This window comes from Bolinopsis microptera, chromosome 6, assembly GCF_026151205.1.
Source record: "Bolinopsis microptera isolate Bmic1 chromosome 6, MBARI_Bmic_1.0, whole genome shotgun sequence".
NCBI lineage: Eukaryota > Metazoa > Ctenophora > Tentaculata > Lobata > Bolinopsidae > Bolinopsis > Bolinopsis microptera.
Window position 1 is genome coordinate 6640641 of NC_087077.1, and position 19858 is coordinate 6660498.

The following is a 19858-nucleotide window of genomic DNA, read 5'->3' on the forward strand; positions in this document are numbered from 1 at the left end:
TTGAGGCAGTGACTGTGATTACTAAAATTATCCATCCATTATCCATCCATAATAGTGATTTACAATCTGACAGCTAAAGCTTGTGTCTCAGTGTCCACTCAAGCGGTATTTGGTAACTAAACTGTGGTGTCTTGCATCTACTAGATCGGACTCCTCTGATATTATTTGATACATGTATGAGCGTGGCTGAAATGGAAACAATATGACTTGAGAGGCATGACTGGTTACAGATACTGGGGATGGGGATCACATGAACCTCTCAATACTGGGTTTTTTTCTACACCGTACTCTTTTCCTTTTCTCCTAGATCACTGGTATATAGAGAAAAGACAATTTTTTTTGAGAAAAGACAAAAGACATAGCGGTTTGACTGTACCAAGTGTTCCCACTTGGATCTGTTTGGGATCTGGCTCAGTGGCGTAACGCAGGACCCCGCTGTGCAGGGGGTGGGGGGAGTGGGGCCATCTTAAGGAGGCCCCAAATTGTCCTTTGAATGTGGGACAATCTAATTTGTCCAATTTTAGGGAGGGGCGCCAAAAGGGGGAGGGGCACCAACATGAACAGTGGGGCGCTTTTTCAGCGGGTCGGCGCCAAAAGGCAATGTTATGCCACTGACTGGGAGGTTACAAATTTGGAGAAAGAAACCACTGTGGGATAATAAAGGTTGACAAGCTCGAACAAGTATTGTCGCTTGCACCTCACATAACAATAGCACCTAGAGGATGGATCAGTTCATTCTCCGGTCACATCATTACACACACACACACAAGTTTACTAATACCTAACTGATTTATTACAAGTCTTAATCTGATGTATAGGATGAGGGAAAAACAATTTTCTAAGGACTGCTACTCTCTCTCAGAGGATCTGCTACTTTCTTTTGGTGTCAGTTTCAGAAGTACCACAAACAGTCATCAAAACACGGTTTTTAAAAATGCCTATTTGGCAAAATGAAGCTTTAGCACAATTTGGAAAAGAACACATATTATTTAAAAGGCAGCAAACATTTACATCAGTGTAACATTTCTACACTGTCTCTGAATGTCATGTTGCTAAGGAAAATAATAATTTATCTCGTATGAATGAAATCACATGCATTACCTCATTTTTCCATTTCAAAATGAAAAGCCTCATATCTTCAATTCTAGAAAAATATATTATAGCATTAGTTATTGCATTGAGTGCAAAGAAATGTGTAGAAAAGAATTGCTCCAATATGTGATTTGATGATACAGTTTTAAAACAAAAGTTACAAAAGAGAGATAGAGAATGTTGACTCAGGACAACACACAGTGGAAAGTAGAAAATAGCATACGCTAAAGTAAGTAGTATTACTGTTACTGTAGCTCTTCTCTTCCGTATATGACTCTGTATGTCCGAATGATCGGAAACTTGCCTCTGCAATATGATAACAGAGATAAAGCAACTTGTAACTATAGGCAGAGCTGGTAATATGAACTGCAAAACCACAGTAACAAAATACACAGTCTTGAAGCTTGCAGATGTGACATCAAACACGTTGGCAAGTTGCCAAACACACATAATGCTTGTCTCATTGTAGTAATACCCTTTATTGTACAAGAACGGTAGAAAGCTTTGTGCGATTAATAGAACGAGGTACCAGACTAACAGGTTGACAATAACTCCCTTATTGATAGGGTGTAGCGGTCTCGTGTGGGACAGGGTTCGGGAGATACTGATGATACCAATTATGTAAACCGACATTCTAATAGATATTGACCATGCTATTCCCCAGAGAGTACAATATATCTCACTCCCAAACCAGCCTTGAGGATTTGTATCATGTTTGAGACTTGATACCCCCACTGCCATCACCATGAGACACACAAGTAAGTCTGAGGTGTTGAAACCAATGTAAAGAATCGTGCTCACTGACAAGTTCTTCCTGGAAATGAAGTAGCTGAGTGTCAAAAAGCTCAAGATTGTTCCCACTATTGATTCAGTGATTCCCAAAACTCCAAACCATAACATCGTCCACGCAGTTTGTGTTTCTCCTGCTAATAGAATTCAAGTGATTCTGGTGTTTTTCTATCAGAGCAAAAACGAAATGATAAATGCAGTCCGCAAAGATACAAAAAAATAATAGAGTTTAAGCTTTGTATTGAAAAATTCCTCGATAAATTTATAAAACAAGACCAGTGACGGTAGGAAAACATCTGGCGGAACGTTATTAAATAATACCCGAGAGGGTTAATATCGGATCTATACAATAGCAGCAGATGGTCAATGATATGATATCCTATCGTAAAATTACAACATGCAAGTTGACAAGAATATCTAGTTTAAGTGCTATTCTAGGTGTTAGAACCTAAACAGCTAATGAATATTAACTTCCACTAAGACATTAATACTAACACTGATCAAGAAAGTCAGATACCTCTAGTTTAAACGGGTGGTATTGGAAGGAGTTGCTAAACAGAACTTGTTGAAGTGAACGATCTAATTATCTGTCATCTGTTCAATGTGACGAAATCTCCGTTACTAGTTCCTGACCAATCTTCATTGTAGCAGCTATGTAATGTAAATACATTGTAGTAATTTCCTTAGACCGTGAACGGCTGGAATTGTCTAGAGTAATTGAGCAGGCTATGTAGCTATGGATATATTGCCAGGTTGATGTGAGTCGTATGTTTTCCGTAGTCTTGTTGTTTACTTTTTATAATCCTATCAAATACCTATCATGAATCAAAAACGACTGTATCGTCCTGTAGATGCGAGCTTGCTCAATAAAGCACAACATCTCACTTGAAGCTACTAACGACTGTATATAGTATATTATATCGTCCTTGCTCAATAAAGCACAACATCTCACTTGAAGCTGCGCTACAACAGGCTCTGAGTAATGGTCGAGTAGCGAAGTTATCTAGCAGCGGTGAAACATGAGCTGATAAACACACAGCTATTCATACACCCTTTCAGGTTAACTTATTATATCATTTCCATGTTAAGTGAACCTACACTATTACACTATTACTAGCTGTAGAATCTATAGTGAATAATGGTGTAGATGTGACGTAGTCAACTCCAACGACTGTATTATGTATGATTTGTAAAACAAATATAAAATGTGATTATGTGTGATTTGTTCACGTGTTTCTGTATTTCCTGATTTATTTAATTGATTCATACCAGTCTGGTGTGGAATAGTAACAATCATGTTTATAACTACAGCCACTATATTATACACTATATAGTATTATATATATACACTATGTCATCAGCCATTATCGCTGTTCAGACTGTGAGCCAATTTTTATTTTGTCGGGCTAAAATTTAATTTAGATTATCTAAAAATGATCAACGATTCTTTGCCAATGGATAACGAATAAAGCAATATTATATTTTGTTTTACCAATTCTTTTGACTAAATCTTCCAAATGTCGTTTGTGTAGTTTTTAATTCAGCAAAGCCAGCCTTCAATAATCCATATTCTCACTGCATAATACATGTAACAGTCTGTCAAATATTGGCCAATAATTAATATCCATAATTCAAAAGGCTTCTCTGTGCCTGTCCAAGCCTGCCACCTAGTATTTTAGGGGCAATTAGCCTGAAATTGTCACAGAAGCCGCTACAATAGCCGCTACATGGTTAGGTGTATTACATGACACCCCTTCTAATTCTAACACGCTTACTTCCCTGTTATTCGTCCTTCTTCCTTATACTTTTACACGTGCAGGCTTACTGTTAGTTTGTTGTGTATTTTTGCAGTACTTTGATTTGGCCGATGCATTCTTTTTGCTATTTACGAATTTATTGATAACAATTAATGACCAATTGACCTATACATAATATACAGACTGTCCCAAAAAAAAAGGTGTCCAAGTGGTAAATTTTAATAACTGTATAGCTGAGGTGAGTTAGTAACACTAGTTAGTAACACTAGTTAGTAACACTAGTTAGTAACACTAGTTAGTAACACTAGTTAGTAACACTAGTTAGTAACACTAGTTAGTAACACTAGTTAGTAACACTAGTTAGTAACACTAGTTAGTAACACTAGTTAGTAACACTAGTTAGTAACACTAGTTAGTAACACTAGTTAGTAACACTAGTTAGTAACACTAGTTAGTAACACTAGTTAGTAACACTAGTTAGTAACACTAGTTAGTAACACTAGTTAGTAACACTAGTTAGTAACACTAGTTAGTAACACTAGTTAGTAACACTAGTTAGTAACACTAGTTAGTAACACTAGTTAGTAACACTAGTTAGTAACACTAGTTAGTAACACTAGTTAGTAACACTAGTTAGTAACACTAGTTAGTAACACTAGTTAGTAACACTAGTTAGTAACACTAGTCACTTAGCCTCCTTTTTACGGGACACCCAGTATATTATATAGTATGCATTTAATGTAATTATGCCAGATCTGGATAAAGTTTTTTAATCAAATCAAATCATCGATGCAAAACGCCATCGTACAAGGTTTTAAAGTCAGATGAATAATAATCTACATTTATATCCTTGTATTAATAAGCAGTTCGTTTGTTATTTTCGAATGAAAAACATAATTCGAGGATATATCCTGCTTATTTCAACATTATTTCTGCTTTGAATAATTTTGTACTGACTTGTCCCTTACATATTATTAATTTCAGTAGCTTGCATTTCTTACCGCTTTTTCCTTTTACCGCATAGTTTCGCTACTATTTTCATTGATAGTAAATATTACGTGCTATTTTAATTAATGGTAAATAACGTCACAACTAAAACTAAAAGAACAGAATATAAAAAGATTACAAACTTAACCCATTTACTCCAGTAGCAGGGAGGAGTTGAGTGTGCACTTCGATGTATAGAGTTTTTTGCTGCTGAATCGGGTTAAATAGGTCATTGGTAACTCAAAAAATCGAGGGCCGCATGTTGTGTCGCTAGTCCCAACCCTGTGGAGCCACGCCCATATTTCATATCAGGTGCGTATATGGGAAATATGTATCTCAGCTTCTGAAGGTCTTAGAGACTCAAACTTGAGTTTAAAATGACCGCAATGCACATGTTTATATTGGTACTATGAAGGTCATGAAAGCCCAAAATGCTTATTTTTGGAAAAAATTCAGAAAAACCAATTTTCACTTGGGCGCGAGTAAAAAAATCTACACTAGAAATTGAGTGAAAATCGAGTAAGCAGTTCAGTGTCTACAACATTTCTAAACACAGGGTCCTCTGTTAGGTCATTCTAAATCAGAATTGATAAAGTAATCAAATTCTATTAGTAGTTTTAACCCTGTGGAGCCACGCCCATATTTCATGTTATGTGCGAATATGGGAAATTTGTATCTCAGCTTCTGAAGGTCTTAGAGACTCAAAGGTGGGCTTAAAATGACCGCAATGTACATGTTTATATTGGCACTATGAGGGTCATGAAGGCCCAGAATGCTTATTTTTTGAAAAAATTCAGTAAAACCGATTTTCACTTGGGCGTGAGTAAAAATCGACTCTTAGAAGTTAAGTGAAATCGAGTATGAAGTTCAGTGTCTGCAACGTTTCTAAACACAGGATCCTTTGTAAGATAATTCTGAATCAGAATTGATAAGGTACGCAAATTCTATTAGTAGTTTCAACTCGGCTTCTGAAGTTCTGAACGTTGTAGGGGCCTCTTTTTGAGCTCAAACTAACTACGATGGCCACATTTATATACCAACTGTAAAGAACCGTAGGGTCTATACTCTATAGTGCTTAGTTTTTAAAAACTCATTAAAAACTGTTTTAACCTTCATGCATCATAAAGTAGTAACATCAAACATGTAATTAATTATGGTATCTCGGGCTAAAAAAGTCTTATAGACATTTGCAGCACAGTAAAACGTTCAACATGAACACATTCGGATAACATTTATGGAGCAGCACATACCACCTAACTCTAATTTTGGTATAACTGCGAAAATACTCAGTTTCAGAAGCTCCTTCCAGCTATCTTAGGCTGCCTTCAGCTCCCTCTCTGGGGTTCTCTCCAGTACTGCTTGGCTATTATGGCTAATCAACTTGAATCGAACCTCATGTAGCAGAATCTACTTCTAGCTACCTTCTGCTAACTCCATGTCAACTCTACCCAGCTACCACCACCAGTACGTTATAATTTTCGATCTTTCTAGCAACCTCTGATATGAGTGCTTTCTCTGCTGCATCCAACAATTTCCAGCTCATTAAGGAAGAGGAAATTTGCTGTTTCTAGCAACCTCTAAACGCCAGAATAAAATGTTACTGATGGTTGCTAGACAGGGCAAGAAGTAGCCCACTAGCTTAAGCTAAGGTTGCTAGAAATAGCAGAAGTTGGAGGAACCTTGGTGGTAGCTAAATAGAGGTAGCCGAAGTAGGTGAAAACAGCTGGAATTGGTGGTTTCTGCCATCTGGTGGTATAGTAGCTGGATAGAGGAAGAGGTAGCACTCATATCAGAGGTTGCTAGAAAGATCTAAAATTATAACGTACTGGTGGTGGTAGCTGGGTAGAGTTGACATGGAGTTAGCAGAAGGTAGCTAGAAGTAGATTCTGCTACATGAGGTTGGATTCAAGTTGATTAGTCATAATAGCCAAGCAGTACTGGAGAGAGCCCCAGAGAGGGAGCTGAAGGCAGCCTAAGATAGCTGGAAGGAGCTTCTGAAACTGATTATTTTCGCAGTTATACCAAAATTAGAGTTAGGTGGTATGTGCTGCTCCATAAATGTTATCCGAATGTGTTCATGTTGAACGTTTTACTGTGCTGCAAATGTCTATAAGACTTTTTTAGCCCGAGATACCATAATTAAGTACATGTTTGATGTTACGACTTTATGATGCATGAAGGTTAAAACAGTTTTTAATGAGTTTTTAAAAACTAAGCACTATAAAGTATAGACCCTATGTTGCTTTACAGTTGGTATATAAATGTGGCCATCGTAGTTAGTTTGAGTTCAAAGAGAGGCCCCTACAACGTTCAGAAGCCGAGATAGAAAAGTCATTATATATTTGCGCCTGGGGGTAATTTAGGAGTTTTGCACCCTAGGGTTGAAACTAGTAATAGAATTTGATTACTTTATCAATTCTGATTTAGAATGACCTAACAGAGGACCCTGTGTTTAGAAACGTTGCAGACACTGAACTTCATACTCGATTTCACTTAACTTCTAAGAGTCGATTTTTACTCACGCCCAAGTGAAAATCGGTTTTACTGAATTTTTCCAAAAGATAAGCATTCTGGGCCTTCATGACCCTCATAGTGCCAATATAAACATGTACATTGCGGTCATTTTAAGCCCACCTTTGAGTCTCTAAGACCTTCAGAAGCTGAGATACAAATTTCCCATATTCGCACATAACATGAAATATGGGCGTGGCTCCACAGGGTTAAAACTACTAATAGAATTTGATTACTTTATCAATTCTGATTTAGAATGACCTAACAGAGGACCCTGTGTTTAGAAATGTTGTAGACACTGAACTGCTTACTCGATTTTCACTCAATTTCTAGTGTAGATTTTTTTACTCGCGCCCAAGTGAAAATTGGTTTTTCTGAATTTTCTCCAAAAATGAGCATTTTGGGCTTTCATGACCTTCATAGTACCAATATAAACATGTGCATTGCGGTCATTTTAAACTCAAGTTTGAGTCTCTAAGACCTTCAGAAGCTGAGATACATATTTCCCATATACGCACCTGATATGAAATATGGGCGTGGCTCCACAGGGTTGGGACTAGCGACACAACATGCGGCCCTCGATTTTTTGAGTTACCAATGACCTATTTAACCCGATTAAGCAGCAAAAAACTCTATACATCGAAGTGCACACTCAACTCCTCCCTGCTACTGGAGTAGGCGCCTGAATCTCGTACATTACGTAGCCTTTGTTTCCGTGTAATTGTTCTTAGTTTTAAGTTTTCTATTTAGAGCCTCACTTTATTAACTATTATTAGCTGTTCTGAAACAACAGAGCAGTGGGGGGGACTAGTTATGCAGTAAGATAAACAACAGAGCAGTTGGTGGGGAGGGGGAGGGGGGGCTAGTTATGCAGTAAGATAAACAACAGAGCAGTTGGTGGGGAGGGGGGGGGCTAGTTATGCAGTAAGATAAACAACAGAGCAGTTGGTGGGGAGGGGGGGGGGGCTAGTTATGCAGTAAGATAAACAACAGAGCAGTGTGGGGGGGAGGGGGGAGGGGGCTAGTTATGCAGTAAGATAAACAACAAAGCAGTGGGGGGGGGAGGGGGGAGGGGGCTAGTTATGCAGTGAGATAAACAACAGAGCAGTGGGGGGGAGGGGGGAGGGGGCTAGTTATGCAGTGAGATAAACAACAGAGCAGTGGGGGGGGGGAGGGGGGAGGGGGCTAGTTATGCAGTGAGATAAACAACAGAGCAGTTGGTGGGGAGGGGGGGGGGGGCTAGTTATGCAGTAAGATAAACAACAGAGCAGTGTGGGGGGGGAGGGGGGAGGGGGCTAGTTATGCAGTAAGATAAACAACAAAGCAGTGGGGGGGAGGGGGGAGGGGGCTAGTTATGCAGTAAGATAAACAACAGAGCAGTGGGGGGGAGGGGGAGGGGGCTAGTTATGCAGTGAGATAAACAACAGAGCAGTGGGGGGGGAGGGGGGAGGGGGCTAGTTATGCAGTGAGATAAACAACAGAGCAGTGGGGGGGGGGGAGGGGGGAGGGGGCTAGTTATGCAGTGAGATAAACAACAGAGCAGTTGGTGGGGAGGGGGGGGGCTAGTTATGCAGTAAGATAAACAACAGAGCAGTGTGGGGGGGGAGGGGGGAGGGGGCTAGTTATGCAGTAAGATAAACAACAAAGCAGTGGGGGGGAGGGGGGAGGGGGCTAGTTATGCAGTAAGATAAACAACAGAGCAGTGGGGGGGGAGGGGGGAGGGGGCTAGTTATGCAGTGAGATAAACAACAGAGCAGTGGGGGGGGAGGGGGGAGGGGGCTAGTTATGCAGTGAGATAAACAACAGAGCAGTGGGGGGGAGGGGGGAGGGGGCTAGTTATGCAGTAAGATAAACAACAGAGCAGTGGGGGGGGGGAGGGGGGAGGGGGCTAGTTATGCAGTAAGATAAACAACAGAGCAGTTGGTGGGGAGGGGGGGGGCTAGTTATGCAGTAAGATAAACAACAGAGCAGTGTGGGGGGGGAGGGGGGAGGGGGCTAGTTATGCAGTAAGATAAACAACAAAGCAGTGGGGGGGGAGGGGGGAGGGGGCTAGTTATGCAGTAAGATAAACAACAGAGCAGTGGGGGGGGAGGGGGGAGGGGGCTGGTTATGCAGTGAGATAAACAACAGAGCAGTGGGGGGGAGGGGGGGAGGGGCTAGTTATGCAGTAAGATAAACAACAGAGCAGTGGGGGGGGGGGGAGGGGGGAGGGGGCTAGTTATGCAGTGAGATAAACAACAGAGCAGTGGGGGGAGGGGGGGAGGGGCTAGTTATGCAGTAAGATAAACAACAGAGCAGTGGGGGGGGAGGGGGGAGGGGGCTAGTTATGCAGTAAGATAAACAACAAAGCAGTGGGGGGGAGGGGGGGAGGGGCTAGTTATGCAGTAAGATAAACAACAGAGCAGTGGGGGGGGGGAGGGGGGAGGGGGCTAGTTATGCAGTGAGATAAACAACAGAGCAGTGGGGGGGAGGGGGGAGGGGCTAGTTATGCAGTAAGATAAACAACAGAGCAGTGGGGGGGAGGGGGGAGGGGGCTAGTTATGCAGTAAGATAAACAACAAAGCAGTGGGGGGGGAGGGGGGGGAGGGGGCTAGTTATGCAGTAAGATAAACAACAAAGCAGTGGGGGGGAGGGGGGAGGGGCTAGTTATGCAGTAAGATAAACAACAGAGCAGTGGGGGGGAGGGGGGAGGGGGCTAGTTATGCAGTAAGATAAACAACAAAGCAGTGGGGGGGAGGGGGGGAGGGGCTAGTTATGCAGTAAGATAAACAACAGAGCAGTGGGGGGGGGGGGAGGGGGGAGGGGGCTAGTTATGCAGTGAGATAAACAACAGAGCAGTGGGGGGGAGGGGGGAGGGGCTAGTTATGCAGTAAGATAAACAACAGAGCAGTGGGGGGGGGGGGAGGGGGGAGGGGGCTAGTTATGCAGTGAGATAAACAACAGAGCAGTGGGGGGGAGGGGGGGAGGGGCTAGTTATGCAGTAAGATAAACAACAGAGCAGTGGGGGGGGGGAGGGGGGAGGGGGCTAGTTATGCAGTAAGATAAACAACAGAGCAGTGGGGGGGGGAGGGGGCTAGTTATGCAGTAAGATAAACAACAGAGCAGTGGGGGGGGGAGGGGGGAGGGGGCTAGTTATGCAGTGAGATAAACAACAGAGCAGTGGGGGGGGAGGGGGGAGGGGGCTAGTTATGCAGTAAGATAAACAACAGAGCAGTGGGGGGGGGAGGGGGGCTAGTTATGCAGTAAGATAAACAACAGAGCAGTGGGGGGGGAGGGGGGAGGGGGCTAGTTATGCAGTGAGATAAACAACAGAGCAGTGGGGGGGGGGAGGGGGGAGGGGGCTAGTTATGCAGTGAGATAAACAACAGAGCAGTGGGGGGGGAGGGGGGAGGGGGCTAGTTATGCAGTAAGATAAACAACAGAGCAGTGGGGGGGAGGGGGGAGGAGGGGCTAGTTATGCAGTAAGATAAACAACAAAGCAGTGGGGGGGAGGGGGGAGGGGCTAGTTATGCAGTAAGATAAACAACAGAGCAGTGGGGGGGGGGGAGGGGGGGAGGGGCTAGTTATGCAGTAAGATAAACAACAGAGCAGTGGGGGGGGGAGGGGGGAGGGGGCTAGTTATGCAGTGAGATAAACAACAGAGCAGTGGGGGGGAGGGGGGAGGGGCTAGTTATGCAGTAAGATAAACAACAGAGCAGTGGGGGGGAGGGGGGAGGGGGCTAGTTATGCAGTGAGATAAACAACAAAGCAGTGGGGGGGGGGAGGGGGGCTAGTTATGCAGTAAGATAAACAACAGAGCAGTGGGGGGGGGGAGGGGGGAGGGGGCTAGTTATGCAGTGAGATAAACAACAAAGCAGTGGGGGGGAGGGGGGGCTAGTTATGCAGTAAGATAAACAACAGAGCAGTGGGGGGGGGAGGGGGAGGGGGGGGCTAGTTATGCAGTAAGATAAACAACAGAGCAGTGGGGGGGAGGGGGAGGGGGGGCTAGTTATGCAGTTAGATAAACAACAGAGCAGTGGGGGGGGAGGGGGGAGGGGGCTAGTTATGCAGTAAGATTGTGGGGTGTACAAGGCATACAATTATAGCCAAGCAATTAAGCTGAATATTTGCATAGTTTCGTCTGGGACACATTGAGATCGGAAAGTTGATTGATTACAGCTACATTACAGTTCATTACAGTAGTTAACAGTGTATATGAACATGTCAGATCAGGGCTCTGTTAATCAAGACTCTGTCAGATCCAATATTATATTGCATTCGGATCCACCAAATGTTTATTGAACTGATTTACTAGTCGGGTGAAGTGTTTTCTTTTGTTTCTCTGTATTTCTATTTGCTTACTTGATCACTGTCGTGTGGCGCCCGTTACAATATCTATAAGATAGTGATATTAAACAATCCCCTTTGTTTGTAGCTATGACTCCTGCAGGAGAGATATACAGTACGTATAGTGGACCCTGACAGTTATGGTGCTCTGTTTCACAGGTCGAGGAGGATTAACTTTAACGAAGTGCGCTACACCACACTCAATGAGTGTGACTTTATCTACAACATACCTGCTGGTAAATATACTTTAATACTATTAGTTACTTCTATTACTAATAGTGGTAACTGTTAGTTAATATTTAAAATTACTTCTATTACTAATAGTTGCCCCGAGAGGCCCGGTGAGGTTTAACTGTAGGAGTAACTGTTGTTTAAATAGCTAATGTTTTATACACTAATTGTACTAGCAGGAACCCGTATAACCCTAAAATGGTGTCAAGACTCAAGAGACTAAAATAATTATTACCTATTTAATTCGCGTTTTTGACATCACTTGGGGGTCCAAATTTTGGGGTCTAAAACTCCTATTTCTTGGCCAATTTTTATTTTTTCATGCTGATTTGGAGGCCATTAAAGCATTTGACCCAGTCAAAAACGTTTCAATTGTATATCTTTTACGGTTTTTGCGGGAAGTCGCGTTAAAGTTGATGCCGTGGTGTCAGTAAAATGGTACGGAACCCTCCATATATATCGTCTTGCTTTATATATAGTAAGATACACTATAACCCACAACTACTATACACTACCCTACAAATTACTTATTTAAAGTATATATTAATTTCTAATAACTAATAACTACCTTACTCGGGATTATTATGACCGGGATAAAGTGGCGGGTTTAGGGTAATTTCGCCATATTTTTCCCGAACCACATTTTCACCGGTCGTTAATAAACCCGCCGACTCAGCTTTTAGGGTTCCCAAGGGGTATGGGTGCTCATATTTTAATGGTTGTCTTATGTTCACTAAAGAAGACTATTGGGACACTTGTTGTAGGTTTTTCGACTTCATTTGGCTAAAATTGCAAAAAATTCACCTTTTTGCCCAATTCTTGTCATATATCCTTATTGTCAAAGTTGATTTGAATAGGCCAATTTTTAATTTCTTAGGTATTGAATATCTCTACATAATGAAATAGGACTCAAAGTAAAAGTAACAGTTAAATTAAAACTCGAATTAATTAAAACGGTCAATAACATGAATCAGTTTCATCAGTCATTTATTCATAATTCTAAACAATGTGAACGATGCATTCTTTCGAACATTTTCTACAAATTGAGTCATAATGGTTATTTGATACACGTAAACATGTAATGCTAATTCAAAACAACGAATTTGCTAGAGTCTACTTTCAACAATTATTGATAATTGGGATAATTCGACTTGTTTCACAAGTTTTAGCAATGCGAAAATTTCTGAACCTGCTTATCTCTAATAAGGAAATTTACATCTGAGACAAAATTTTTGAATCTAAAATTGAAAGGTTGGACACCGGTAAAATGGCGACCGGGAAAATGTGGTGGGTTTTGAGCAATTTCGCCATATTTTTCCCGAACCATATTTTAACCGGTCGTTAATAAACCCGTCGTAATAATCCCGAGTAAGGTAATAACTTATAATGTTCCTAATAACCACATCCCTCTTCATGTCCTTTCTTTACAACTACTATTATTATTACTTTATTATTACTATTTACAGGACGAATGGTGATTGATGAGGAAACGGGCAGGATGATATTCACTTACGCTTGGCTTTACTTCATGTCCCGGTCTTTTGAGATTCCTATTGGAAGTATTACCCAGTATAAGGTAACTATACAGTATACACCCCCAGTGTAAGTTAACTATACAGTATACACCCCCTGTACTTGATTATTACACGAGAGTGGAGGCATGTTAATGGTGTCTCATAAGGACACGGTCGATTTAATGACTGGTTTAATCAGTTTTGTAATAATAATTGGTAGGTTTATTAAAGTTTGCTCTTCATTATATTATGTAGGTGACACTAAATGTTCAATATAAATGCTATCTATTATTTATTTAATAATAACTATTACGTTGCCTGCACACTCTTCTCAAAGTGTGCCACGTTAAACTCTTACTAAACCTCTAGTTTAGTAAGAGTACTAACTGTACCTCTAACTGTACCTAACTCGTTTCCCTCTTGCAATGTGACGCCTTTGTTCGTCCCGCGCTGCGAATAGTGACATGTCCTTATGGATAGCTCAAGCGAATAGAGTGTCGTTAAAGATAGCTCTAGCTACTACTACTACTACTACTAGTACAAGCGTTGCCCTCCGCTACAACCGGTCATTTCCCTCTTGCTAAAAGGTATAAGCTGACATCTCTCCGAGATGGAAACTTTAAACCGACACTATAAGTACCCGTCTTCTATAATACCTGTTAGTTATATTTGAGGAACCTGCCACTATGAAGAAATTTGTACTTTTCACTCTACTCGCTTGTCTGCTAGCTCTAGCAGTTGTTGATGCTAAGTGCAAGAAGTGCCACAAGAGGAAATACCAGAAGTGTCTGACTCTAGGCTTCAGTGCTTCTATTGAAGGGTGTGTCGGTGCTGCTGATGTCACTCCTAGAAAAAGACTGGTTAAAAGATGCACTAATATTGAAAACAAGCTGAAAGAGTGTGGATATTCGTGCAGCGAACCTGAACCTGAACCACAACCAGAACCTGAACCTGAACCACAACCAGAACCTGAACCTGAACCACAACCAGAACCAGAGCCTGAACCACAACCAGAACCTGAAACCCTGAAACCTACAACAGAAACCTGAACTGAACTGAACAAGACCAGAACCAGAACAAGAACCCGAATCAATTGATGGCGGGTGGTCTGGTTACGGAGACTGGTCTACGTGTTCAGTAACGTGTGGAGAAGGAACCCAAAGTAGAACTAGATCTTGCACTAACCCCATCCCTGTTCACGGTGGTGCTAAATGCCCGAGGGAGAGGATGCAGAATCCAAAGCTTGCAACAACGGAGGTTGTCCTGGATACTGTAAAGATAACTCCTGCTACAAGGGCGAGGTCAGCTACACAGCGATGTAGATTGGCGAGGAGTTGAAGTCTCCCAACGGAAAATACGCCTTGGAAATCAGAAGATGGAAACTTGGTGCTCTATTGCAATGGAAATAATGCTGTGTGGAGTTCTGATACGTCAGATAAGAGTGTAGCGAAGGTCCAGATGTTCAGACTGATGGTAAACCTGGTACTCTACATGTCCTGACCGCACAGCACTCTGGCAAAATCTGAACTCCTACCGATAAGGGAGTCACTAGCATGGTTCAGCCAGGATGACGGGAACTTTGTTCTAATACTGACAACAGAGACGCTATTGGGACCTGTGGACCTTAATAAATGTTTAATTTACTCACTCCTGAACAATTTATCCGATCAACATTTAATATTATTTGGGATTAACTTTTTCGAAGTTTCTCAAAGTGTAAACAGTACATTGAACAATTAGTTGTTAACTTTCTACCCTTAAATATTTTAAATAAGACCTTCTAAAGCATGTGTAAAATAGCATATCGTGTTAAGACAAGCTGTTATATCGTGAATTTCAGTGATAATTTAATTAAATGTGTCTTATTTTGCAATTCTCAAATTTACCAAATCTTCGTGTACCTAACATTCATGATTTTGTGTGCTAAATATAGAAAACTTCAATAATATGTGTCCATATAGCCAAATATCTATCGATCAAATAGCGAATGAAGTCAGTATATTCAAACAATATAAACTTATAAATACTTTCTTTTGGCTTTCTCGAGAAGACTCATACATGAGTTCAGAAGTGTTCATATCATGCTACTCGCTAGTAATCAGTAACTAAAACTGTAAAATGCAAATTTATTAACTTGCAATTAACATTCACCTGTCTACACTCTAACAGTATGGATAAAATTCGATTTGGAAATTGAGAGACAGTATAATGAGGTCATCATCAAAACTTATTACACTAATTTAATACGTCATTTAAAGCATGATTCACGATTATATAATATATAACAACTAGAGCACATCTTTAATCCTTCGTCTGGAAATCTGGTTTTAGTTAGCTTCGTTATAAGATATAGAGAAGTATGTGCTATTGAATACCTACCGGTCAGACTCAACTCGTGCTTTTGATGAGGTAGACGACGAGCAATGACAGACAAAAGATCAATTTATAAAAGCTCCTCTGACATATGAATGTTAATTAAACAATCCTAAACTGCACAGCATAAATTTATATGCCAAGTAATGCCAGATTCAGCTCACAGAATGTAAAATTATGTACAGGGGGGGGGCTGTATTTACTAGTGTATTTAAAAATATAATTCACTAAGAATATCACACCTAGATCAGAACATTAAGCCACAAAGAAAATAATAAGAAAACGTTTTCACTGATTCCTATCGGTATCGGTAGCCTTTTATAGTTTGCTCCTCCCATAACGTATATTATAAAAGGAGTTAGCATTCTGTTGGGAGGCCGGTGCGGTTCAGGAAATAAAGTTACACCGAAAATACAGTCTATATTTGTTTATCAAAACTTCAAAAGAATGAGAATCTGGGCAATCGAGTAGTATGGAGATAATATTATGTACTTGTGAGGGCAGCAACAAGGGGTGCTTGTGAGGGCAGCAACAAGGGGTGCTTGTGAGGGCAGCAACAAGGGGTGCTTGTGAGGGCAGCAACAGGGGTCTTGTGAAGATAGGGATATCAGACTCAGTACTCATAGAACGGCACAAAGTAGTATAATAGACATAATACATACAGTGGGGTGTCATACCCTCCTCCTGGTGACCTCCTTAGTGCCCACTGTAACCCCCTACTAACCACATTGTCAATCCCTCTGATCTACCCTGAAATTACTCAGCCCAGACCACCTTTAAACCCAGATGTAATTTCCCGACAGATTGTTCGCTATTTTGTGGAAAGTACTATGTAGGGAGGGGGGTACTATGTTAGAGTTTATAGCGGGGTATCAGGTTAGAGGAAGGGGATCAGGTAGACGTGTTAGAGCGGGGGGGGGTCAATGTAGAGTGTAGAGCGGGGGGGGGGGTCTCAGGAAAGTGTAGAGGTAGGGGGATCAGGTAGAGTGTAGAGCGGGGGGGGGGGGGTCAGGTAGAGTGTAGAGCGGGGGGGGGGGGGGATCAGAGGTAGATTGTAAGCGGGGGGGTCAGGTAGAGTTGTAGAGTAGGGGATCAGTAGAAGTGAAGCGGGGGGGGGGGGTCACAGGTAGAGTGTAGAGCGGGGGGGGGGGGTCAGGTAGAGTTGTAGATGTAGGGGGATCAGGTTAAGAGTGAGAGCCGGGGGGGGGGGTCAGGTAGATGAGAGCTGGGGGAATCAGGAGGTAGATGTCGAGCGGTGGGGGGGTTCAGGTAGAGTGTAGAGGGGGTTATGGATCAGGTAGAGTTAGAGCGGGGGGGGGGGTCTGTAGAGGTAGACACACGATAAAGGTAATTATCGCGGGTAGCACTCAACAACCAAGGTATTGTTTTATTATAAACATAATTTCAATTTTCTTTGCCTGTGATGTGTTCGCGACTTTGATAAAAGGTTTTTATTTCCTTGTAGGCGCGAATGATACATATAAATAAGTTCGTCATGGTGCTATAAAAACAACCGTTTCTTGGAAATTATTACAGAACTGCTATGACTTACACTTCAAAACACCTTCGAATACAAAGATAATCAGATTTAATTGCTGGCCTTTATTAATTAGATATTTACCACGGTAGCCAATGTGTTAATTTTTCTGGCAGCGTACTTTGAGACAATGTTGTGCATTATTGTGTTTCAAACACGATGACATACAAAGGTATGTATACCTTTGTTTATTATTATATATAATAAACAAAAAGTTGCAACTTTTCTTGCAACATTACGCAGATGTGATATTATTTAAAGTAGAGTTCCTGTTTTAGAGTTCCTGTTTTAGAGTTCCTGTTTTAGAGTTCCTGTTTTAGAGTTCCTGTCTAGAGAAGTAATTTTTTAGAGTTCCTGTTTTAGAGAAGTAATGTTTTAGAGTTCCTGTTTTAGAGTTCCTTTTTTATAGTTCCTGTTTTAGAGTTCCTGTCTAGAAAAGTAATGTTTTAGAGTTCCTGTTTTAGAGTTTCTGTTTTAGAGAAGTTATGTTTTAGAGTTCCTGATTTAGAGTTCCTGTATTAGAGTTCCTGTTGTAGAGAAGTAATGTTATAGAGTTCCTGTTTTAGAATTCCTGTTTTAGAGTTCCTGTCTAGAGAAGTAATGTTTTAGAGTTCCTGTTTTAGAGTTCCTGTCTAGATAGATAGATAAGAGAAGTAATGTTTTCAGTTACTGGAGGATGAGGAGGAAGATTCCCATCCTTTCTACAGAACAGCTATAAACTTTAACTGTTACAAGACCAGTCACCGCATCGTGGAAATAAGGTAGGTGAGGGGTAGTGAAACTAGTAGGTCTGAAATAAGGTAGGTGAGGGTATAATCTAACAGGTCGTGAAATAAGGAAGGTGAGGGTAGTGAACTATTAGTCAGGGGGGGGGGAAAAATGTAAGGTAGGTGAGGGGTATTGAAACTAGCAGGTCTGAAATAAGGTAGGTGAGGGGTATTGAAACTAGCAGGTCCCTGAAAATAAGTATGAGAGGGGTAGTGAAACTATAGTCCTGGATAAAATAAGGTAGGTGAGGGGTAGTGAAACTAGTAGGTCTGAAATAAGGTAGGTGAGGGGTATTGAAACTAGCAGGTCTGAAATAAGATCAGTAAAACTAGCTGCCATGTGTAGTACCTTTAATTTGTATTAATTAAATTCAGTAATCAGTATTAACATCGGTAATATAGTATTACCATTGAAATTATAACTTTATTTCTTGAGTATCTCATATTCATTTCAGATACAACGAAGGTCCAATATCTAAACGTGCTACAATCAAGATAAAGAATTACAATCACATAATCAAGGGAATTGAGAATTATTTGATCGGAGTACGGTACTCGTAGTACCGCTGTCTAGTAGCTGGAATAACATGACCCATGTTGCTGCCAGGTTGACAACCCGAGATTTAGATTGTTTGTTGAGATAGTGGATGTTGTTGAATCTACATATTGTTCATTTATTTTGGGAGATCGTTTCAACCGGATCAATTTGAAATTATTAATTTGGTGATTTAATCTAACCCATGCAATGTGTGTCTCATATCCGCGTAGTGAAAAGCGGGGAGGTGTTTAATAGTACAGGGGAGGTGTCTAATAGTACACCCCCCTAATAGTACTTAGTATTACTAATAGTACTAAGTACGGGTTGAGCAAGTTTTACGATAATCAATTGTTTTTACTCTGAGTTTATGATCTATTTATATATTTTATTGGTTACTCAATTATTATGTTGATAAGTGAGTATGTCTGCTATTCATCGAATTTCTTGTCCAATAAAATAATATTAATTGTTTATAGTTGAAATTTTTAATGATCTAGGAACACTTGACGGTATAGTTTTAATTTTGATTAAGAAAATTAATCTGAAAGAATGTGTTTATCTTGAAAATGAAAATTAAGTTATTAAAACTACTGTCTTATTGTTTATCATAATTAATAAGTGTTTAACTTGAATTACAGATTGGGAACGTTCCTAGTAACAACTCACAACTACCTGCAGAAGTGTCTACCTAGAAAAAAGATGATTTTGCAAAAAATGTGATTTATGCTTTTTAAAAATGCCTTATGAATATTATTATTTACTATGTCATATCGTTCGTATCGGAACTGGATACAAAGTTACTACTGTTACCATGGTTAACACAGACGACACATGTTTTGGGAGTAGCCCTTACATATTGATATACCACTCGGGCACTCGATGTTTTGAAAGTTACATCCTTCAAAGAGCCCATGCACAACGATGTTTTGTGTGTAAAATCTCGCAATGCTGTGTTTTTATTTATTTAAATAAACCTGTTAAATTTACAAACCTTTTAAAGTAAAAAGTTGAAATTTTCATTTTTCAGGCTTGTTTTGACCATTGCGTTGTTTTGATACTTGACATGAAATTGTTCTCAGAATTCTAGATATTTTACCTGGTACCGTTTTGGCAGTGTGAACTGGTACACGTGTGACATAAGCACGCTCCACTATATTATCTTAAATACAATTATGAATTTTTGGTTGGTTTGGGGGGGGTTGGTTGGTATTGTGGTGTCTACAATCGTACAGGCAAATAATTGTAAGGTAACATACTTGTTAATACTCTCTTGGATTGCAAATCATTCGTATACCACATAATGTTATGTGCTCGAATAAGCGTGTCTTATACCTTGTCTAGTGAACCTGGCCTCATATATGAGGCCAGGTTCACTAGACAAGGTATAAGACACGCTTATTCGAGCAGTATATATACTCCTATTGGCATTGTTCCAA

The 19858-nt window shown here is 40.7% G+C and overlaps 2 protein-coding genes across 2 annotated transcripts in view; one reads left to right on the forward strand and one right to left on the reverse strand.

Annotated features, from left to right (window-relative positions):
* LOC134816726 (arginine and glutamate-rich protein 1-A-like) overlaps positions 1-19858 on the reverse strand; it is a 1122901-nt gene that overhangs the window by 429059 nt on the left and 673984 nt on the right. The gene's annotated exons all lie outside the window — the stretch shown is intronic.
* LOC134817281 (uncharacterized) lies at positions 11544-19423 on the forward strand. Its single transcript, XM_063826415.1, has 4 exons — positions 11544-11698; positions 13160-13269; positions 17784-17878; positions 18340-19423. The coding sequence occupies exons 2-4, from the start codon at positions 13165-13167 to the stop codon at positions 18443-18445; spliced, it is 306 nt and encodes a 101-aa protein (XP_063682485.1). The 5' UTR covers positions 11544-11698; positions 13160-13164; the 3' UTR covers positions 18446-19423.